Source organism: Dendrobium catenatum, unplaced genomic scaffold (genome assembly GCF_001605985.2).
Source record: "Dendrobium catenatum unplaced genomic scaffold, ASM160598v2 fragScaff_scaffold_323, whole genome shotgun sequence".
In the NCBI taxonomy this organism is placed as follows: domain Eukaryota; kingdom Viridiplantae; phylum Streptophyta; class Magnoliopsida; order Asparagales; family Orchidaceae; genus Dendrobium; species Dendrobium catenatum.
The window spans coordinates 2,446,291-2,467,907 of record NW_021318785.1 but is presented as its reverse complement, the minus strand read 5'-3'; the positions used below and the strand labels follow the sequence as shown (position 1 = coordinate 2,467,907).

The 21,617-nt window shown below is 33.9% G+C and overlaps 1 protein-coding gene across 3 annotated transcripts in view; it reads right to left on the bottom strand.

Moving 5' to 3' along the window:
- The window catches only part of LOC110101308 (DNA-(apurinic or apyrimidinic site) lyase), a 75,008-nt gene that overhangs the window by 41,415 nt on the left and 11,976 nt on the right, over positions 1 to 21,617 (bottom strand). For all 3 annotated transcript variants that reach the window (XR_003700270.1, XM_028693573.1, XM_028693574.1), the window contains exons 3-5: positions 16,146 to 16,290; positions 7,060 to 7,258; positions 6,509 to 6,587 (exon numbers count right to left, since the gene is read on the bottom strand). Coding sequence is in view for 2 of the 3 variants with exons in the window: in XM_028693573.1 (XP_028549406.1) it covers positions 6,509 to 6,587; positions 7,060 to 7,258; positions 16,146 to 16,290 (423 nt within the window). In the remaining variant the exon portion in view is untranslated. The remainder of the gene's footprint in view (positions 1 to 6,508; positions 6,588 to 7,059; positions 7,259 to 16,145; positions 16,291 to 21,617) is intronic.

The window sequence follows — 21,617 nt, the reverse complement described above, 5'->3', positions numbered from 1 at the left end:
CTTTAATAGACCAAAAGCAGTCGAACCAAGCAATAAACCAGATCAGTTTTCAAGCTTTTCTGGCATATATTTATTTAAGGTTCAATTTTCTAATATTTTTATGGATTTAATTTTATTATTTTTTATAAAACAAATATTATAACAATATAATGATAGGAGTAAGACAAAGATAAATACCAAAAAATGACAAAATTTATAAAAAAAAATACAAAACCCAAATACATATAGCATAAAACCAATGAAAAAAATCATCCATTAATTTACATATAGCATATAATGATAGGAGGACTCCTTTATTAGATTTAAACGAGAATTTGACTTTTAATAGGACACAATGGAGAAAAAGGATTCATGTAGCCGACCCCACGTAGTGGGATAAAGGCTTGATGTTGTTGTTGTTGTTGTTGTTGTTGTTGTTAGAAGACGCTCCAATAGTCATGCATGAATAAGATGTAAATGATTGTTTATTGATTTTATTTCTCAAAAAAAAGCTATAGATAACTTAGAATTTTGTTCTAAAATCCAATGACTCATATAATAATGTTGTTTTGAACCTTTAGAGGCTTCAAATTATCATCCTTGAGGAGGAAAAATAACTGCTTCTTGATTTTATCTCAACAAACAAGTGGAATGAACCTAGGATTTTATCTTAAGAGTATAGGATTCTTGCAATGAAGTGTTTGGAGTGTTGCGGTGCTCTAAACCGTCATGCATGGGAGGAATGGATGATTGTTTGTTGATTTTGCGCATAAACATATAAATCAAATAAACCTAGGATTCTGCCCTGAGGTCAAAGGATTCATATAATGATATATTTGAAGTCCTGAGACACTTCAAATCATCATTCATGAGAGGGGAGAAAAGACCATTTGCTAATTTTGTGTCTAAACGAATGAACAACTTGGGATTTGGCCCTAACGTTCAATGGTTCATGTAATGAATAGTCTGGAGCCTTTAGATTAAAAAAAAAGTGTTTGGAGCCTTTAGGTATCAAGGCATTTTTTCTAAGCGAGGCGAGGCGTAAGCCTCAAAATGATTAAAATAAATTAATTTAAAATTATAAATAATGACAAAAAATAACAAAATATTATGTCAACTATGAATTTGAAGATTTGTTTCAAAATAATATTACTGGAATACAAGATTTAAAATAAACTCACTTAAAAATAAAACATCCCCTTAGGATCAAGACCCAAAGCAGGCTCATCATCACTTTGATTATCTTCAGAAAAATCTTCATAATTAATGTCAAAGTCATCCTCAAACTCTTCTTCATCTATAATATTTTTTCTTTTATCTCCTATATCAGTTAATATTTCATTAGCTCTAAAATGAAACAAAAGTAACATACAAAATAATTCATTATATTTAAGAATACCTTTGAATTTTTTTGAAACTTCAATCTCACTTTGTTTCTTTCTTTTATATACTTGGGTAGTTGCTTCATTACCTTCTTCATTGACATGAGTTTCTCATTCTGCTTCAACTTCAAAAACATCAGCATTCTTAGGAATAACCCATTCATTATCAGATTGTAACTCATCAACAAGCAAAGGGTCAATTTCATTCTCAATATTTCCTTGATTATGTAATTTGAGATGTCTATCTTTCAGTTTTTTGTTTAACATAACATAAACTAGTTTGTTCATTCGATCTGCCGCTGTTGACCTCGATTTTCGCTCGAATATTCTCGAGCACCTTCGATTGATTCGATTGAACCTCGTCGAGCCAAAGTCGAACTCGAATCGATTCGAATTGATGTTAATTTGACTCGACCCTATTCATTCAAGCCCGAGTCGTTTGTTTTGACTGCGACGAGCTCGATTTGATCAAAATCGATTTCAATTTGAGTTCAATTTGATTTGATTTAATCGATCGAACCTAGCCTGAATCTAAATCGAGCCAATTTGAATCAAATCTATATACAAACATAACTCAAATCAGCCCAAATTAATCCTAAATAAATTTCAGTCTACTTTTGGCTTAATTTGAATAAATTCCTAAATCTACTAATCCCATCGACGGCTCCGATTTCCCCAAAATCCGAAGTCGACCGTTGCTGCAGTATTCAGTCGCGTGAGCCCGAGTGTCGCAGGGCCTTTTTTCGATGTTTTTGGAGCAAAGCAGAATGCGGAGAGATGTTAGAAGGCGAGGACGAAGCCTTCGGTTGGCGAATTCTGATGGATGCCCTCATTCTCTCCCTCCCTCTCTCGATGGGGTACGACCCGAAGGTCTCTCTCCCTCTCTCTCCATAGAAGCTCCCAGGCGAAAGGCTCATGCTCTCGATTTCTCCCTCTCACTTGAGCTTCTCTGTTCGCCTCCTCGGATCGCAAAGGGGCCGAAGCCCCTCTCTTCGTTCGCCTCAAGTGAAGCCGCCCCGAGAAGACCACGCCGAAGACCGAAGCCCCCATCTGTTTCTCTGGATTCGCGAGATCCATACGAGGCTGAGAAGCTCCCACCCGAAGCAGGCTTGGTCGGAACCGAGCCCCTACTTCCGCCGCCCTTTGCACGTCAAAAAAAAAGGAAGGTCATAAGCTCACCTCCTCTTTCCCTAGCCGAACCTCTCCATAACAGCAGGTAATCCTTTACTTTGCTCTCTTCCCTCTTCTTCCATTTCTTCTCCTACTTCTTCATTCTCTTATTCTTCAGGAATGATAATGGTTAAGTGGTTAACCTATCAAAATGAGGTTGTGCAGTTTTCTTCTTTCCTTTCACTCTTATAGTTAACTTCTCATAGCTTGATTAATGAAATGCTCTTCTTCTTGTGAGTACCTCATTTAGAGGATACGGCTAGTTGACTTCATGAGTACAGTTATGTTCTATGACAAAATTTGGATTGTTTGAAGTTATGTCCTTTTTGTGTGGAAGAAAAGCTATGGAAATTTATGTTTAATTTGCATCATGCAACATGTGGTTTAAGTGTCATGTATAAGTGGAGAGGGCCTTGACGTTGTTCATGGTATGCATACAAAATGTTTGGTGAAAAGCCATTGAAAGAAGGTGGTGACATTTTGGTTTGAGTTGAAGCTTTATAACTTCGATAACCCATAAAACCTGTAGTTATACAAATATTTCTTCTTTTAAGTCAAAGATTTTTGTGAGCAAGGATTGTTTTGCTTAAGGGCTTCCAATGCCATCGATACCTCTCTTTTATACTTGTTACCTTTTACTTTTTGTTTCCGTGGTATTGGGGTTGACTCACACATGGTATCGTATCAGAGAGCATGGCCCTTTGAATCTCAAATATTTGCACCAAGGTTGATTCTTTATGTGATGTGAAAAGCTTGATGCCATGGATGTTTGGGCATTATTTCTCATGGTTTCTTTTGGCATAGCAACTCAGCAACAATATATAAAAAAAAGGGAAATGAGTTTGATTTGTTTTACTCACTGATTTCATGAATATAAAAAAAAAATAAAGGATATTTCGTTTTTTTTTTCTCAAATGCAGAAAGAAGGTTTCAACTTCTCTTGACCATATATAACCTCACATACCTCAATTTACATGTCATGTGCTAGTTACTTAATGAAATACCTTTCTTAAGACTATATTTCCACTTTAAAGCTTTGGGAATTTGAAATGCATGTTTTCCTTCTTTCCAATAGCATGATGTTGGTTTTGAATTCTTGGCAAATAGTGGTTTTGCACTTGATTAAAGGTGAAGTCTATGAGTATTATCGCAAATATTTCGCATGCTTCATGTTTTGATTTAGAGAATATATAGTTAAAATGCAATCTTGTTTGCTTTATGATTGAAAATTTTATAATCCACTTAGAGAAATACGTGTTAGAGAATGTCATGGTTGTTTATATATCTTTGGTGAGTTTTAACAAGAATAGAAGTGTTGGAGAGCTCTTTTATGTGCTTCAAAAAAAATAAGGAAATATTGTCTTTGCACCAAACCTCTCTTCTTTTGATTATATTTTAGTCAAGTTTCAAAACCCAAATAAGTTGATCATTTATTGCTTGATTTAGAAAAATGCAGTTTTGATTCTCATCTTTGAATATGTATGATTTTATTATGAGGATTTTTGATAGAAATGAAGGAAATAATTTCGCATGTGTCGTTATTTGTAAGCATCTAGAATTTTCTCTTTTATACTCCTTTAGTTGTTTGCGGTTTTGAATAGTTTTGTAGAGAAGTATGTTACATTGAGAGGTCTCTTTGCATGACTAGAAGTGCTTCTTTGGAATGTTGGGAAGTTTTGTGAATGACTTCATGATTTGGAAGTTTTAGGAATGTTTTGTATTAAAAGGTTTCATGAATGGCTTTATGGTTGGAAGCTTTGTAAAAATTTTGTGAGTTGTTTTGTATCGAGAAGCTTTTTGATGAATTTTGTGAATTGTATTTTGCAAATTGTTTTATGTTGAGAAGTTGGATGATTTGAGTTTCGCGAATGTTTTACAAAGAGGGGTTTCATAAAACCTTCTTGTTGTAAAGCTTCATGGATTTCTACCCCACACCAAATAAGAAGAAAAGTACTTGGTTGATTTTGTGTCAAGAAGAGTTTATTGTTTTTGGTGTTTTGACTTTCTTTTTGATAAGAGTTTTATGTATAGTTTCATTTGGAAGGTATCTTAAGTGAATCTTGGGATTAGAAGTTTTATAATTGGCTTTGGGTTGAAAGATTCTTTGATGTCTTTGTTTTAGAACGAATGATTTTATTTACATGGGTGATCTTTCTTACTTGAGTTGAGTTTCTTTTACTGGTGTTTGCTTCTAAAAATAGGGTTTTGGATAAATATAAAAAAAGAGGACTTGTCTTGAGTTTGGTTTTGAGGAGCTTGTTCCCTTCCGCCGTTTCGAGCTTTGTTTAGATAATGATTTGGTCAGTCGTTTTAAATGTATCAAGTGCTGTGTTTGGAATGTGGGGACAATAAAAGGCATTGAAAGCACCCTTCTCCCTATTCATATTATGTTGAATTAGGAAGAATGTTGTTTTATAGGCACACTTGGCTTCAAAGAAGTGTGCCAAACAACAATAATGCCGACATTCCTTTTATGTTTGATTTTCATTTTTTTCCTATCGTGTTTAGTCGTCTTTCTTTTCACTTCTCTTCTTTCTACTGCTTTGCTATTTATTATCATATTTTCATGCATAGATCCCTAAAACCTTTTGACATACGCATAGAAGTATTAAGGGTTAAAAAAACAAAACTTCTTTTAGTCCTACAACTTTAGTGACACCTAAGAACAAAAAAAATTAAGGACTGAGTCTTAGATAACATAGACTTAAGGTGCATGCTCCCTATAGGATAGAGACATCAAAATTAAACTTAGTGACACGTTTTCCTAGGTTTAGTTGTTCTTAACCCATTAATAATCAATCATAATCTAATTTTTAAAATGTATTAAATACTTAATCCTTAATCAAATTATAATTAACATTTATAATCATTGAATTGCAAAAATCTAAAACATTAAACCTAAACCAATTCCAACTAATCTAATAATAAACCCTTAACAAATCTAAACTTAAAAGATGTAGAGACTTAAGTTAAGGGATCAAACGTAACACTAAAATTCATTAGGATACTATGATTGATGGCCGTAACACTAAAATTCATTAGGGATCAAACGACTTAAGGGTCGGCGACTTTTCTTCATGCTACGTGTCGCTAAAATATTGGTGGCCGAACGTAGAGGAGCGTACGTTCACCGGACCAAATAAAAGTTCCTACTATTGAGGGTTAAAAGAGGAAAATTTAGATTTGTCTTACCTAATAATAAAGTTTCTTACTTTAACTGTGAGAAAAGGTAATTTAATCTGCTATTTTATCTATTAAAATAAATAAATGGATGGCGAGTGATGACTTAATATTTCGGCGGCTAAATTAGCAGCCATCAATGATGCAATTGGTAATGTGAGTATTATCAGTAAAGTGAATGAGTATATTAATGTTTTCTATGAGGAACTTTCTGGGTTTTCACCAGAAATAGAAGTGGAGCTTACAATAGATATTTAGCCTGAAACAGCAGCAATTATTAAATATTTTACAAATCTGGTGATGGGTCCTAAAGTTCTCTCCAAGCATAGAAACAAATAATACCACTCCAATTTAAAAGATTCAATTAAGACTTAAATTACTTTCTTGAATGCTTCATTTAGGCTGATTGATATTACTCCAAACTAAATTTTAATTTCAAAATATTCAATTTAAACTCACATGCCAACCCCACAAATTTTAATGAGAAAAAAATAATTATAATTAATTGTTAAAAAATTTGTGCTTTAATCTAGTAATGGGGCCGTTACTTATCCAGTGTCATTTAACCCTCAATTTCATTTTTATTTATTCATTCCACTATTTTCTGTATTCTTCTTTTCCTCTAATTCCTCCACTTCATCAGTAGGATGTGAAAGCTGAGCAAGCATCAAATGAAGGATAGAAAATCTTTTTGATTGCTAGATTCATGATAAAAAGGAATGTCTTGATAATACGGCAGGAATAAGAGTCATACAATAAAACCTGCACATTAACTGTCATTCCAAGCCAGAACTCACTTCTTTGTTGGGAGGAATATATCCATTAAGCTTTGCGTTGCTGAAAAAGTCAGGATGGCTCACGTCAATGTCTTGGTGGCTGCATATGGTGGAATATAAAATGTCATGACCAGATATCTAGATTGAACAGAGATAAGAAACCTCAAGAATGGACACCTTCAATAACTTCTAAATTATGATCGCTGTTCCCAAGCTTGAGGCCTCGCGTTCAATTCAACGTGGAATTAAGTATAACGTTAAGGATATTGTTTCAATATGATTAGAAAAGGTAAAGAAGATTGATTCTCAAACGAAAGCTAAGCAAGTGGAACACGACAAGTAAACCAACAGTAAAAAATAACACGATCAAACAACTACTAACATGCATAGACATCAGCACAAAATAAACAACATGTCATTCCATATGAAAGAAATAAATCACAAATTATATAAAAGAAATGGATGGAAATATGTTAAGCGTAAAGAAAGAGATGGAAAAGGAAGGTGGCCCATTGGAGAAGTTAAATAAAAAAAGGTAGTCCACTCTAAACCCTGTCATTGTAGAAAATTACCTTACATTAAGATCCCCACACCAAATTAATGGTTTATCTAGCTGGACAACAAACTCGAGCATCCTCTTATCCCACTTTCTTCTTCGTTGAAATGAGTTCTCATCGTCTTTCCAACCATTATTCGGTACGTATGTATTCAACAAGAAAAATGATTCAAATTCTGCTAAAATCACTCGCCCATCTGGTTCATGCTTTGAAGCTGGAAACATAAAAGAAAAGTAGTATAAAAGTTTCCATAGAAGAATATAGCACAAAATCGACAGGAATAAAATACGAAATTAAATTAGAAAAATGGAAAATTACTCAACTGAAAAAAGAACATACAATATGAGAAGTTTATTTTTCATGACATCATAAAGAATACAGTAAAAATGACCAAATAAAGTATCTGATACTTATAACACAAATAAAAATCACCACTACTAGTCCAGCCTGAATGCTGGAAGTTGATGTTAGGTCAACAATCAATCTATCATGGAGAGCTTTGACAAGTAAATTATAATCACTTTGACAGGATCATTGGCCTCCCGGAAGAGAGAATAAAAAAGCAATACAATGTAAGATAATAATTTTTCATTGATTTCAAACCGCATGAACTATATCATTTATAATGGAATGTCATCCTAATAAGGTTAGGATGGCTATTGATTTCACAATGACAGTAAGAGAACCGTCAATCTTACTCTTGAAGAGAAATCCAATAATCAGGAAAATAGTTATAGGAATGTTTGCAGTTATTCCATCATTCATCCCATGAAACTTGTCCTCAAGGTTGGAATTTCGAAAATTTGTCTTTCAATGTGCAACAACATTCTCAAGTTGCATCTTCATGTGGCAAGTGGGCCCATCAAACCAAAACCTTGACAATGGCTAAGTTCTCATGCTTTTCCATTAGACTTGCCAATCTTGAAGCAAGATACATGAAAAAAAAAATGAATTTTAAAGCCTACAACTTAAAGCCACAGCCCGATAACTTGGTAGGTACCATAAAAACGTGCCAAAAGGTTAAAATTTGATCACAACTAATGACCGACTATTTGGATATAGCCGATATTAAACCAAGTCACCAATATGAAATTCATGCTTAGTGTGATACTTATTGGCTTGCTGCTTCATTCCATTTCTAGGGCTTAAAATTTTCCATTATCAATTTAAGGACGCAAGCTCACTTTTTCAACCCAGTTTCTACATGTACTGTATTAATATGACGAATATAAGAGAGTATACTACGTGGTGATTGGCCATAAATTGCTTCATAAAGAATCATCTAAATTGACAGCAGAAGCTTGTCATATACCACCGCTTAGTCCAAAGAAGCCATTTAATCCAAAGATTGTGACTCTTTCTATCTGGACATCAAATTGCATATGATAGGCTTAAGCTCATGCATAACTTAGTCACTTTAAATTAAAAAAAAACTTACTAGTCAATGTGGGGTTCTCAAATGGACCGTGCCTATAATACTCAGAATTTTCAAAATGTAAGCTTAATGTTTTTGGCATAACTATTTCTCAAAGTTACTCCATTTCATCATTCCACCGTAAAATTACAAAGCTAATTTCATAAAATTTTATTTTTAACAAGAATAAAAGTTATTAAATTTACTGAACTAAATGTTAATTAACTAAACTAAAGGTCAATTAATTCATTAGTGCTGTAGTAGTTTAATTAATTTTAATTATGGTTGTGGCAGAATCCGGTTTCCCACTTACAAACACATGCATCGCTTCAACGGCTGATCCACTGGATCCTACGGCTAGTATTAGTGGGAAGGGTTAGTGGAGTTGGCATGTTAATAGTTATATGAGTAAGGTAAATAAGCATTAACCACAATTTCTTCCCATTCCATTTCCCCACCCGTTCTCTGGTGTATGAACAAAACAGACAGCTGGCGAGCAGAACAGCTGGGAGGCGGGTGCTGGCTGCTGCTGCAGCGACTGCTGAGAAAAAAAAAATCAGAAACCAGTAAATAGAAAAGAAAAGATGTAAGGACTGCTGCAGGAATTTCAGAAATTAAATCAGTGCTGTTTGCTTAAATCAGAAAGTGCTTTTTTGCTTAAATCAAGGTTTTCTGAAATAAGGTTTGGAAAATCGGCTGCTGTAATTCTGAAGGGATTTCTGAAATTAATGGTTGCTGAAATCACTAAAGAAAATGTGTGTGTGTGTGGGGGGGGGGAAGCTGAAAGCAGGTGAGGTTATTGTGGTTTGCTGAAAGTAGGCAGTAATTGTTGCTGCTATTTGCTGAAATGTTGCTGTTACTGAAAACAGTAAAGAGAACAAATTCAGTTGGTTGTTGCTGAATTCATGGAGGAAACACAGAACAAAAGAAGGCAAGTAGGGGAAAGGGAATTTTGGGTTGAATGAGGAAGAGTAAAATTGAGCTAAATTGTAAGGTGTTTACATTGTTTGCTTTATTTTATTTGAAAGCATGCATAAATGAAAAAAATTATGTTTAGGTTTTTTATTATAACTTTTATTTTTTATGTTTAGGCTGTATATAAGAGGAAAGGACATCAGGATACTGTAGGAGAACAAATCGACTATTTTAGAGAACGAGGTGAGATACCCAAACTGTGGTATAGGAAATAGAAATGCTTCATATAATTGTGACCGTATTTTTATATAATTGTGATGGTATTATTTTCACTTTCATTATGTATTTAGTAATTGGTTCATCAAGTATTTATTGCAATGACATTTTTTATGATTGTTATGAAAATGTGAAGCCTATTAAAAGGATAAATGAAAAGTCTAATGAGATTAGTCATATATGAGGGATAGGCCCGTACAAGTAAATATGAAAGACCCAACGTGACAAACCTTAGGGAAGCCATAAAAAAGATATCCTACACTCCCAATTCTAGAAGTTAGAATTCGGAACCAACCTTAAATGAGAAAATTGTTCTCAATTCTAAAAATTGAGAATACGGACCTAACATTGAATTAGAGGGTTGTAAGTGTGCAAAAGCCTATAGTCATCATATGACTTGCCTAATGTATTGAATAATAAACAAAACAATAAATGATGTTTTGTACAGCTACGCTTATTATATAAATCTCCATGAACTGCAAACATATTTCTTATTTCTTATATTATGTTTGTGTATTTTATTGAGCTCTAGCTCATTAGTAGTAGTTATACTACAAGAAAGGAGAAGGAGCCAGTGAGGCACTAGACAGGAAGATTGATTGCACTTTTTGTGAAGATACATTTTGGGTATACATAGAGGTCATAGTAGAAGATGTACAGACAAATTAAGTTATATATTTTAATTGATGTATTTTAAATATGCTTCCAGTTATGAAATATTCATTTTAATTAAGATGTGAAAACCTTGTTGTGTTAGGATAATCTGGATAGGCTATTTTCTACTCACTTGATCTTGATAGAAGTATTTCAGGATGGGTGTTAGTAACAGATATATCTCTCTAGATTATCCTTTTTGTTACACTCATGGTTAACTGTATGGGGGGGGAGTCAAAGTGGGATGTGACAATGCCAGTACGTCAAGAATATTCAATTTATACAAAAAGGACTTCTTGCATGCAGTTCAATCAAGTACGATGAAAAATATATGCTATGGACACGACATCATGCAAAAGCAGACCAAAAGTTGCTCATTTATGAAATGGGCTCGTCGACCCATTCAAAGTAAAATATCCAAAATGTTCAAAATAAATGCAAGCATAAATTTCCTCTAAATGTCAACTTATTTTCATTTCATTCTCCTTATCCGCATACGACTAGGGGTGCTTGGACTGAAGTAGTGGATACAACGACGACAACAACAACAACAAGTCTTTATCCCACATGTGGGGTCGGCTACATGAATTCTTTTTCTCCATTGTGCCTTATTAAAAGTTAAATTCTCATCTAAATCTAATAAAGAAATGTTATTTCTAATATTTTCTAACGAAGTCTTTTTAGGTCTACCTCTACCTTTCTTAACATAAGTGAAACATAATACATCTACTTTCCTAACTGTGCCATCAGAAGATCATCGTTTTATGTGACCAAAATATCTAAGGCGACTCACTCTAATCTTATATTCCACTAGAGCTACTCAAACCTTTTCACATATATGCTCATTTCATATATTATCTTTAAGAGTAAAGTCATTCATCCACCTGAGCAACCTCATCTTTGCAACACTTAATTTAATATTATGCTTCTCTTTTAATGGCCAACATTCTGCACCAAAAATCAATGCAAGTCTCACTACCATCTTATAGAATTTTCTCTTAAGTTTGAGAGGAACTTTTTTTATCACACAACAAGTCCGATGTATTCCTCCACTTCAACCATCCAACTTGAAATCTACTAATAATATCCCCATCTATTTCACCATCACTTTAAAAAATAGACCCAAAATATCTAAAACGAGAACTCTTATTAATGACTTGATCGTCCAAAGTCACAATCCCCCACTAGATCTATTATTATTAAAATTACACTCCATATATTTAGTTTTATATCTACTCAAACGAAAGTCTTTAGACTTTAAGGCTTTCGTTTATTATCACGATATTCACTACCATTCGTAGCAGCTACTGTTGTCGAGGGCTACAGGTTGTGGGAGAGCAGGGAGCTGGAGGAGGCGGGGTTGCAGAGTGAGTGTTGCAGCTCGCTGTGGGTGAATTTTCAGGTAAGGAAATATGGGAAGGAAGTTTAGGAATGCAGTAGTAGTAGTAGTTGCATCCTTAATATTTGCTGAAATGAGTTGTTGTTTGCTTAAATTAGGTAAAATTACAACTGTATGGTTGCTGAAATCAATTGAATGGTGTTGAATTCATTTGAGGTGAGGGTTGTAGTTGCTGAAATCAGTTTTGGTGCTGAAATATTTGTCTGAATAACCTGCATATTGCTAAAATATGTTGAGAAATACAGCATCGGACTGCCATAGGCTGTGGAAAATGGCTGAAATTACTGTGTTGCTGAAATCAGTAAGGTGAAGATAGAGAAATTCAAAAAAAAATAAGGAAATAAATAGGAAGGGAAGTAGAGAGGAAGAAGTGGGGGAGTGAGAGGTGAAATTTTGGTTGAATGAGTTTATTTTAGGTAAATTTTCATATAAATTATGTTATTTTATATGTTACATGCATGCATGCATAAATGAATAAAATTTATTTTTTAAGTGGTATACAAGAGGAAAAGAGAATAGGATTTAGAAGAACAAACTCCTAGTAAGGTGAGATACCCAAACAATGTCATAGAAATAGTAAAATTTTATATATTTGTAACCTCACAATTGTTATATTTATGATAACAATTCATTCCAGTTTATTCATGTATAAATTATTGACTCAATAAATAGTAACATCAATAGCATATGTTATGATTGTTAACAATGAATGACATAAGAAAGGTGAAATAAGTTATATATAGGGATAGACCAGCACAAATAAAGGCAAAAGATCTGACGAGATCAGTCTAAACTCTTGAAATTCTAAAAGTTGAGAATTCGGATCCAACCTTGAAAAAGAGAGCAGCTTCAATTCTAAAAGTTAGTAATTCAAACCGAACTTAGAATTAGAAAGTTAGAATGGTGCAAAAGCCTATAGTCATCATATCACTTATATAAAGGTATTAAACAGTAAATAAGACAGAAAGTGATGTTGTGCATTTATTATAACTAATATGAAATTTATATGTGTTTTAACTTAATTGTCAATATGTTATTATCATTTATTATACATTGCTTATGTATTTCATTAAGCTCTATCTCATTAGCAATAGTTACTCTGCAGAAGAGCCAGCGGGATAGTAATCAGGGTAGTTGACTTCTATTTTGTGTATATAAACTTTTTTGGTGTATAAAGAGAACTGAGTTGGAACTGTATAGACTTTTGGGTATGCAAGTCAATTTTAACAGTTTTGATATGCCTTATATTATAAAATGCTTGATAGGTTATGACATATTAGAATATTCTGAATATACTACTTCTTACTTCCTGATTCTGATAGAGATAGTTCAGAATGAGATCTGTTAAGATTTTCCTTCTATGTTACATTCTGTTGACTATAGGGAATTGGTATTAGAGCCAAATCAAAAACAAATGAAAGCATAATTGGATTTAAACAAGTAGGATAAGATAATGAATCTAATGTATATAGAACTATAGGTTGAATCAAGGTTGAATGAAACTATGCATTCATTCTAGTATAATAAGAATTCTTGCATAATAGGCTTATTTAATGCTTTAAAATGATTATCTTTATTACAATGAGTATATACATTATAAATTATCTATATGCATACAGATAATTATGTTTAAATAATTGCTAGAAAGAATAATTGGTCAGTCATTCAGGCCAGATATAGAAACAGAAATGAATGAAGGGAATAAGTCTAACGAACTGCATGATATTGTGCATCTGATCTCACAAGTGGTGGATAAAATGGCAGCTCTGGAGAAGTCTTTTACTAGCAGTAGACCCAGACCTAAAAGTGACAGTGAAGTGGATCGACATTTAAAATTATTTCAGACTTTTAAACCCCTAGCATTCAAAGGTGCAAGTGATTCAATAGTGGTTGAGGATTGGTTATTGAAGATACGGAAGATCCAAGATGGTACAATATGTCCTGAAAATAGAAAGATATAATTGGCCACATTTGTTCTAAGAGAGAAGCAAAAAATTGGTGGCAAGTACAACAGAGTGAAAATTTTGGATAGATGTCAATCACTAGAATATAATGGGATATTTTTTTAGGGTATTCAGAAATTAGTTTATTCCTCCTTCAGCCAGATAAGTTTTACAAGAAAAACTCTTCAATCTGACTAAGGGTTCAAAAACAGTTATACAATATGAAACCAAGTTCACTTCTTTGTCCTATTATGCACCTCATTATGTCATCACCCAAGAGGAGAAGTGCCACAGATTTTTTGAGAGGCCTTAGGAGCCAGCTGGAACTAGCATTGGCACTTTTTGATATCAACAAGTTCTTAGACTTAGTGGAGAAAGCAAAAAAGATTGAAAATGAGCTGAATTTCTCTAAGAACAGTTGAGAGCAGCAACAAAAAGTTAGAAGGAAGATGTTTGGCTACAGAAGAGGTATTTTAATATATAAATGAACTATTACATCACTTGTTAATTAACTATAAGCTATTACTTCAGTTTTAATTTAATTGTTATTGAAATTATTAAACAGCTATAGATTAAATAGCTATACTTATACAATTAAATTAATATTTAAATATACTATTATATATCAAAATATTCAAAATTAAAAAAATAGAAATTAATGCAAATTATTTAACATTTAGATGAAGTTTATACTTACATTTATTTTAAAAATTTTTGGTATTATAGTGTGTAGCTTGTCCTCCTCCGACAACGACCTTGTTATCAAATTGAAAGTTGCGACGGGATTCATCACAAAGCTAACGATATTTCTCCCCTTCGTGCATGCTTCTTCAGTTAAATCCGCCAACATGTCGAATTTACGAAATCTGGGATTTAGGGAAAAAATACCGAAAAAGCCATGAAGTCGAGCTTAAACTTACCATGAGATTTAATTTTGCATTTTTTGGCATTTGGCAAGATTTAGCTCAAATCTTGTCTATAACCGGCCTAAATCCTGCATCCAAACTAGCCGTAAATCCTATAAAAACTTAAATATGGATCCTTCTCAGTTTTGCCGTAAATCTAAGATTTAATAAATCTTATACTTCACTGAATTTGAGCAGGATTTAAATATGATTTAGCCTAAATCCAAAGAAATAGAAAGTGACAACTTTAAATACTACATAAACTTAGGTCCTATTCATTCTCCGCTTGCACTTTTGCCTTAAATCCAGGATTTAATAAATCATATATTTTGGCAAATTTGAGCAGGAACTAAACATGATTTAGCCTAAAACCCGTCAAACTACAAAAAAGACAATTACATTATGTATGTGCATCGTATGCGTGCAAGTCATTAAAAAGAGAGTGAATAAGCTTTGCAAATGCATTAAAAGTACACAAGTGCATTGTGTATGCACATCAAAAAGTGTGAAGTATATTAAAAAGCATGCAAGTGTAATATATCGATGCGCCAAAAAGCATGCAAGTGCAACATATAATTGTGCCAAAAAGTATGCAATCCATTTAAAAGAAATTCAAAATACCCACATACCAAATATATCTAAGATAGTTAAATTTTAAGTTTGAGAATACAGTGCAGATTAAAATAAAGAAAAAACTTGAATTTAATTCATTAAAAAATATAAGTTTTAAATAGTGTACCACTGTAAAATTCACTAATTTATTTAATTTTATGCTTGCACTGGTTCTCAAATTCATTTTACAAAAGAAATTCATTGTAAAAATGCAAACTATCAAGTTCATTGCTCGAATGGTAACTAAAAAAGTTAATAATTGAACCTAATCTGCTAGTAGCAAGAGGACAAATTTGACAAGGTACAAATAATAAAATAAAATATTCAAATATCTCGATGATGACCATGTTGAAAAAAAATATCAATTTGGGAGAACCTTACTTTCAAAAATACTATTCAATTCCATAGGAAATGATTTCGAACTTAAATCTCGATTATATATTGGAATACTAACAAGTTCCCTGATGACTAAAACCTTTGAATAATGAATCATGAAGTGCTGTTGATAGAGCACATAACTCTTTGTTAGCTAAGGTCAACATGAAATTTACTGCTTACACAAATACCCAAGTAGAGCAACAGATTAGGTACTTCAGAATGACAATTATGTTTTCAAATCTTCTAGGAATCGATTTGCTAAGCTTGGTTGTATAGCATTTAGTTACTTTTATAAACTATGACCATGGTTCTTAGCTACTTAATGTGACAGAAATACCCAAATACTAAATAGGTATCATGGAAAAAAATGACGGAATCATTGGTGCCAAAGAGACAAAATTGAATGGATCAAGTAAAACGAAGTGTCTTTCATTTTTATTTATTAAATTTGTATTTATCTGATATTTCATTTATAAGATTACAAAGCGCATCATTGTTTTCCAATGCTCACCAAACAAATTTCACTTACTTTAAAAATCAACAACACCAATCAAGCAGTACATAAAGACTCATAAAGAGCAAGCTACATAAGTTTAAAAACACACCTTTCCCGTCTAAGGAGAATGAGACCTTCTTTGGTTTGCAACGATTTTTTATTAACAAAGCTGTTCCTGCGTACTTGGAATCTGAAAGAGACCACCAGACACGATAATTTTGAAATGGAGGAGACGATAGCACGCGCATAATTACCTGCATCAATTCGATAAAGTAAGCTATTTCAATGAATCGTGACTGAACCTAGAAAAATTGTTAGAATGCTACTCAAACAAACGTATAATGTCTTAAGTAAATGCAGATCTCTAATATGGTCCATATAGATTTCTGTGCATGTGAAGGAGGGAGCTGCAGTCTAGATATTGGCTTTGTTTGATACAGCTTTTTTATTATTTTTTAAAACAACTTTTTAGAAAAAAAAAATTGAAAGTAATAAAAAACAGTGATCAAAAGCTGTCCCAAATGAAACCATAATTAATTTTATTTGTGCTGATTGTATTCCTGAAAGAAGGAATGCAAGGATGGATAAAAACTCTCTTAGAATTTAATAATGTATGATAATGCCAATGAGTTTTCAACAAAAGCAGGCAGGGAAACAGTCAAAGCAGACCAGTATATCATATGCAGCACATATGCACTTGTTCTCCAGCATGTATGCTATCCATCGCAGGAATGGGCTAGCTCAAATACAAATATGTCCAACAACATTATAAGAAAACCAAGAAAACCACCATCTCCTCACTAAAATAGTTAAGAGATCAATGATAGGACCTCAAACAACTCACAAAAGCACGAAAGTAGACATCTATCAGAAAATGAAATCCTATTTGAGTCTTTGAGCTAGGATCCTTGAACAAGAGATAGCTAGGACCCATTCTCTATGGGTGCACAAAAGACCATCCAAAAGTATCAAGATAGAAAGTAAGCAACAATTCAATTCACTAAATAAAGTTGAAACAACCTTCAACAGTCATATTCTTTATTAAATCTGGTAAGATGCTCCCATGAGTGCCGGTAGATGAGCGATACAAAGGCCAAGGTCAGATTACTTTAGACCAGGAAGTTAAATCAAAGAAGCATAGTGCACAGATCAACCGAGTTAGGTCAGATTTGGTTAAGTAATAATTTTGCTTGCAATTATAACGGATTGGGTTTTCCATCCATTGTATTTTTTTATCCTAGTAACGTAAGCCCTGGAAATATAATGATTAGAAGTCAGGATAATGTAACCAAGATCTATAACTCTCTTTAAAACTTGGAAAACTAAGATTAGCTACAAATTTTTAGTTTCCGTAGTGATATTTTGGCCAAAAAGAAAAAAAAAATTGGTCTCCAACCAGTACAACCAATGCCCAAATAAATTACATAAGCTGAACCAACATAGTAATTGGATTGAACAAAATAATTTGTTGCCATTAGAAGTTTGGGTCGGTCAACTGGTGCTTATTGGGGCCTAAACCTAAAATTTGCAAAAATGTAAGTATAACTTTTGCCTCAAAATTTATCCCATTTTATCATACCTCCATAAAACATCAAACATATTTTTATTAGATTCGAGAATTTTGATATAAAGTGTATCTAAATTTCAAGCCTAATAATATATATAGATATTGATGAGGACATCAACAGGAGATTTCGACGTGTCTACCATCAAAGGAATCATAGATCGACAGCTATGATTCAGAGTCTCAATTTACGATGCATTTCTGTATTTCTTTTATTTTTATTCCAGTTTTACCATCGTACCCCTGTGTGGTATTTCTTTTATATTGTAGCCCCAAAGGCATTTGAGTCTTTTATTTTTCTCTTATTATGAGACCTATATATAGAGGTCTTCACTATTGTATGGAGGTAATGAATGATTGATGAATGAAATTTTCAGTTTTAGTTCTTGTCTTCTTGTGAGCTCTTGAGAAAAGAGAGAACCCTAGAAGAGGGCCAAGCATCACCCATCAGCCGCCGATAGAGGTCGGGCTCGCAGTTCTTATCCATTGTTATTTTCTTCTCCACCCCCCCCCCCCCCCCTTCCCCCCCCTCCCCCCCCCCCCCCCTCCCCCAACGAAACATTGGAAAGTTGGCAACAATTTCAAAGCCTAGTTTGTTTCAAAAAATTTTGCATGGTGAGATCTTCAATTTTTCATACTAAATGCTAGTAAACATTACTACAACTCTTCCATAGAAAACTTTTATTTTTTTTAGGCGCCCACGCCCGCCGCCCCCCCCCCCCCCCCCCCCCGCAACCGACGGCATGCCCAACCTCACCCCTATAGCTATCGGCCTACCAATCCCCCAACCCTTGATTTCCCTCCAAATATTCTTTTATTACCTTCCTAATTAGTCTTACTATTGATTTAGAAAGAATCTTAATTTGAATCCAAATAATATTTGAAATTCAAAACCTTTCCTAATTAATAAATCTAAAATATAGGAAGCCCCCACAAATCACTCCTAATATGAAATTAATTGTAATTTGTTTCTAAATCCCACATACATTGCAGCTAGACACATTCAATGAATGTGGACAATTTCCCCTCCCCCTCTCTCTAGGCAGACCCCCTCCCTTGCCTTTTCTCTCTCCAATTAAATCCACTCTCCAATAATTACACCCATTAAACCATTCCCTAAACCGTCAGCCCCTCTCTGCAATCCCCCCTGATTAATTTCCCCATTAAGGGAGATTTGAATTTCAAACATTCCCTCATTTTCCACTTACAAAAATCTGAAATTAAATTCAGATTTTTTTTACTTGAATATTTCCCCTCCATCTAAACTAAAAGCGAAATCCAAGAGGCCTCTTTGCTAGCCCTAGCCGAAATTCCCCAATCTCCACTTCCTTCTTTTCTTCTCTATTCCACTACTTCCTACACCACCAAGGGTTAAGCTTAACAAACCGGCCTATCCTCCATGAATGGACAATCCTGAAAGAGACCAAGGCTTCTTATATGATCCCCAAGGACGAGTAGATACTATATCATACGAGTCACGCGGCGGGCAGTTCAGTCAGCGGGTCAAATCGGGTTGATTTCGGGTTTCCGGGTCAACCCGAACCCGACCTGGTTTTACAAACGGGTTGAAATCTCTAACCCGAACCCTACCCGGTTCGGGTTCGGGTCAACCCGAACCCGAAATTTTTTGGTCGGGTTTTCGGGTCAGGTCAAATGTTGACAGCTCTACCGAAACCAACCTGAGTTGACCCAGGAATATTGCCCATGAGTGCGTGACCTCATCTCGTCGGCGCCGTCGCATTACCAGGTTACCTGCTATAGAAACGACCGCTGATGTCCTTTGAATGGACCTCTATCTTTCCATAAAAGAAGACAAAGATGTAAATTCTAGGTGCATCAGAGATAGATAGGTATCGATATACACTCCTTGGAAAAATATAAACTTTCAACTTGATGGATAGACTAATTTGTAACGCACTTTCAACGAGAGAAAGATAGGATACCAACTACAAATAGGAAGAAAATATACAGTTATATAAGAAAAAGAGGAAGAAAATTGTGAATTTTTATGATGAAAGGGGATTACCATGGCGTGGAAGCAAGCTCCATAATCATGGGAAGAAACAAAGATGTGATCGACGCCTGAGACCGCAGCAGGCTCCTGTAGCACACACGAGCAAATGCACGTGAACTTAACCCACCCGGGTCGGGTCAACCCAGTAACCCGCATGGGTTGGGTCGGGTTAGGGTCAACCAGTTTGGACCCTGGTTAACTCAAGTTAGACCAGAACCTGACCCGCCAACCCGTTTTGACACCCCTAGTTGAGTCCTAGGTATACAGGAACTTTTGAAGTTAATGAGAAGATTGGTAAGGATGTTTACAGGCTTGCTCTTCTAACTGACATGTTAGATATTCAAAATATTTTTATACGTCACTGCTAAGAAAATAGGTAATAAATATCCACCAGACAATTTCACATGATGAATGACATACAAAAGAATCTAACTTACACTAAGGAACAAGAGAGAATATTAGATTTTGATCATAAATAGCTCAAAAATTGTCAAATCCCTTATATCAAAGAAAATTGGAAATACATAATAGAAAAAGAGGTAACATAGGCGAAAGAAGAACTTTAACTAAAATTTCCTCATTTGTTTGATGGTCAGCTAACATAATAGATTTCCATAACAAATTTTCAATAAGGGTAATTTATAATACCGAAAATTTTCAAAAATGTAAGCATAATTTTACCTCAAAATTTACCCCATTTTATCATATCTCCATAAAACATCAAAAATATTTTTGTTAAATTATATTTTTAATTTTGAATATTTTGATATATAGAAGTGTACCGAAATTTCAAGCCTAATAATATATACAGATATTTCATTTAATAACATTTAGCTTACCTTAGGTAAATTTAAATGTATTCCTCATTTGTTTGATGGTCAGCTAACAAAATAAATTTCCAGAACAAATTTTCAATAAGGGTAATTTATAATAGGACTATTATACCCCTTCATAAAATACTTCATTAATGATAAAATCTCAATTCTTAATATATATGTTGATATGCAATTGTTACAGGTGGTGACAATAGAGATGACAAGTCCTTCAAGAAAAATACTATTGAAAATTTTGAGATTTAAGAGCTAGGCAAGCTCAAATATTTATTGGACATAAAATTTGCTCAATCAGAGTAAAGAATATTCCTATCTCAACCAAAATGTATCATAAATCAACTAAAAGAAACAAAAATGACGGATTGCAAATCTTGAGAAACCCCAACTAAATCAGGTCATAATTCGAGACAAATAAAGGAAAAGAAATAGACATGGGGTAATATCGAACATTAGTTGAAAAACTGATAATCTATTTCACACAGGTCCATACATCACCTTTGCAATAAGTATCATCAATCAATTCGTGCACCAACCTAAAGGGACTCACCTCCAAGATGCTTATAGAATCTTTAAATATCATAAAATCAAGTCCAAACAATGAAATTGTACATAAAAGATATAATACTTTACAAATTGAAGGATATATTGATGCAAACTATGCAGGATCACCAATTGAGAGAAGATTCACAACTGGTTCTTGTACATTTTTGAGAGAAATCTCATAAATGGTGCAGCAAAAAATAATCTATTGTTTCAAGATCTAGCACCGAATCTAAATAGAGCCATTGTTGTTGACGAATTTTTTTTGCATCGACTCAACCCCGATCGAGCCCGACTAGGCTCGATCGCGCTCGATCAACTCAATTGATCATTGTCGAGGTGAAATTAATCCGAATTAAGCCTCAATTTAATTAAATTAAATCAAATTTAATTTAATTAAAACCAAATCAAATAAAATTGAACCCCGTCGAGCGTCGTCGAGCTCAATTCGGCGCAATTCGACACAATTCGGCGACGATTCGAGTTCAATTTTACAAAATTAACTCGTTCGAACCCAAATCGACCCAAATCGATCCAAATCGGGTTCGATTCGAACTCAATTCCAGCCCCAATTTGTTAATTTGGGCTGAATTTGGTTTTCAAATCAAAATTTGAAATCTAGGGCTGAGA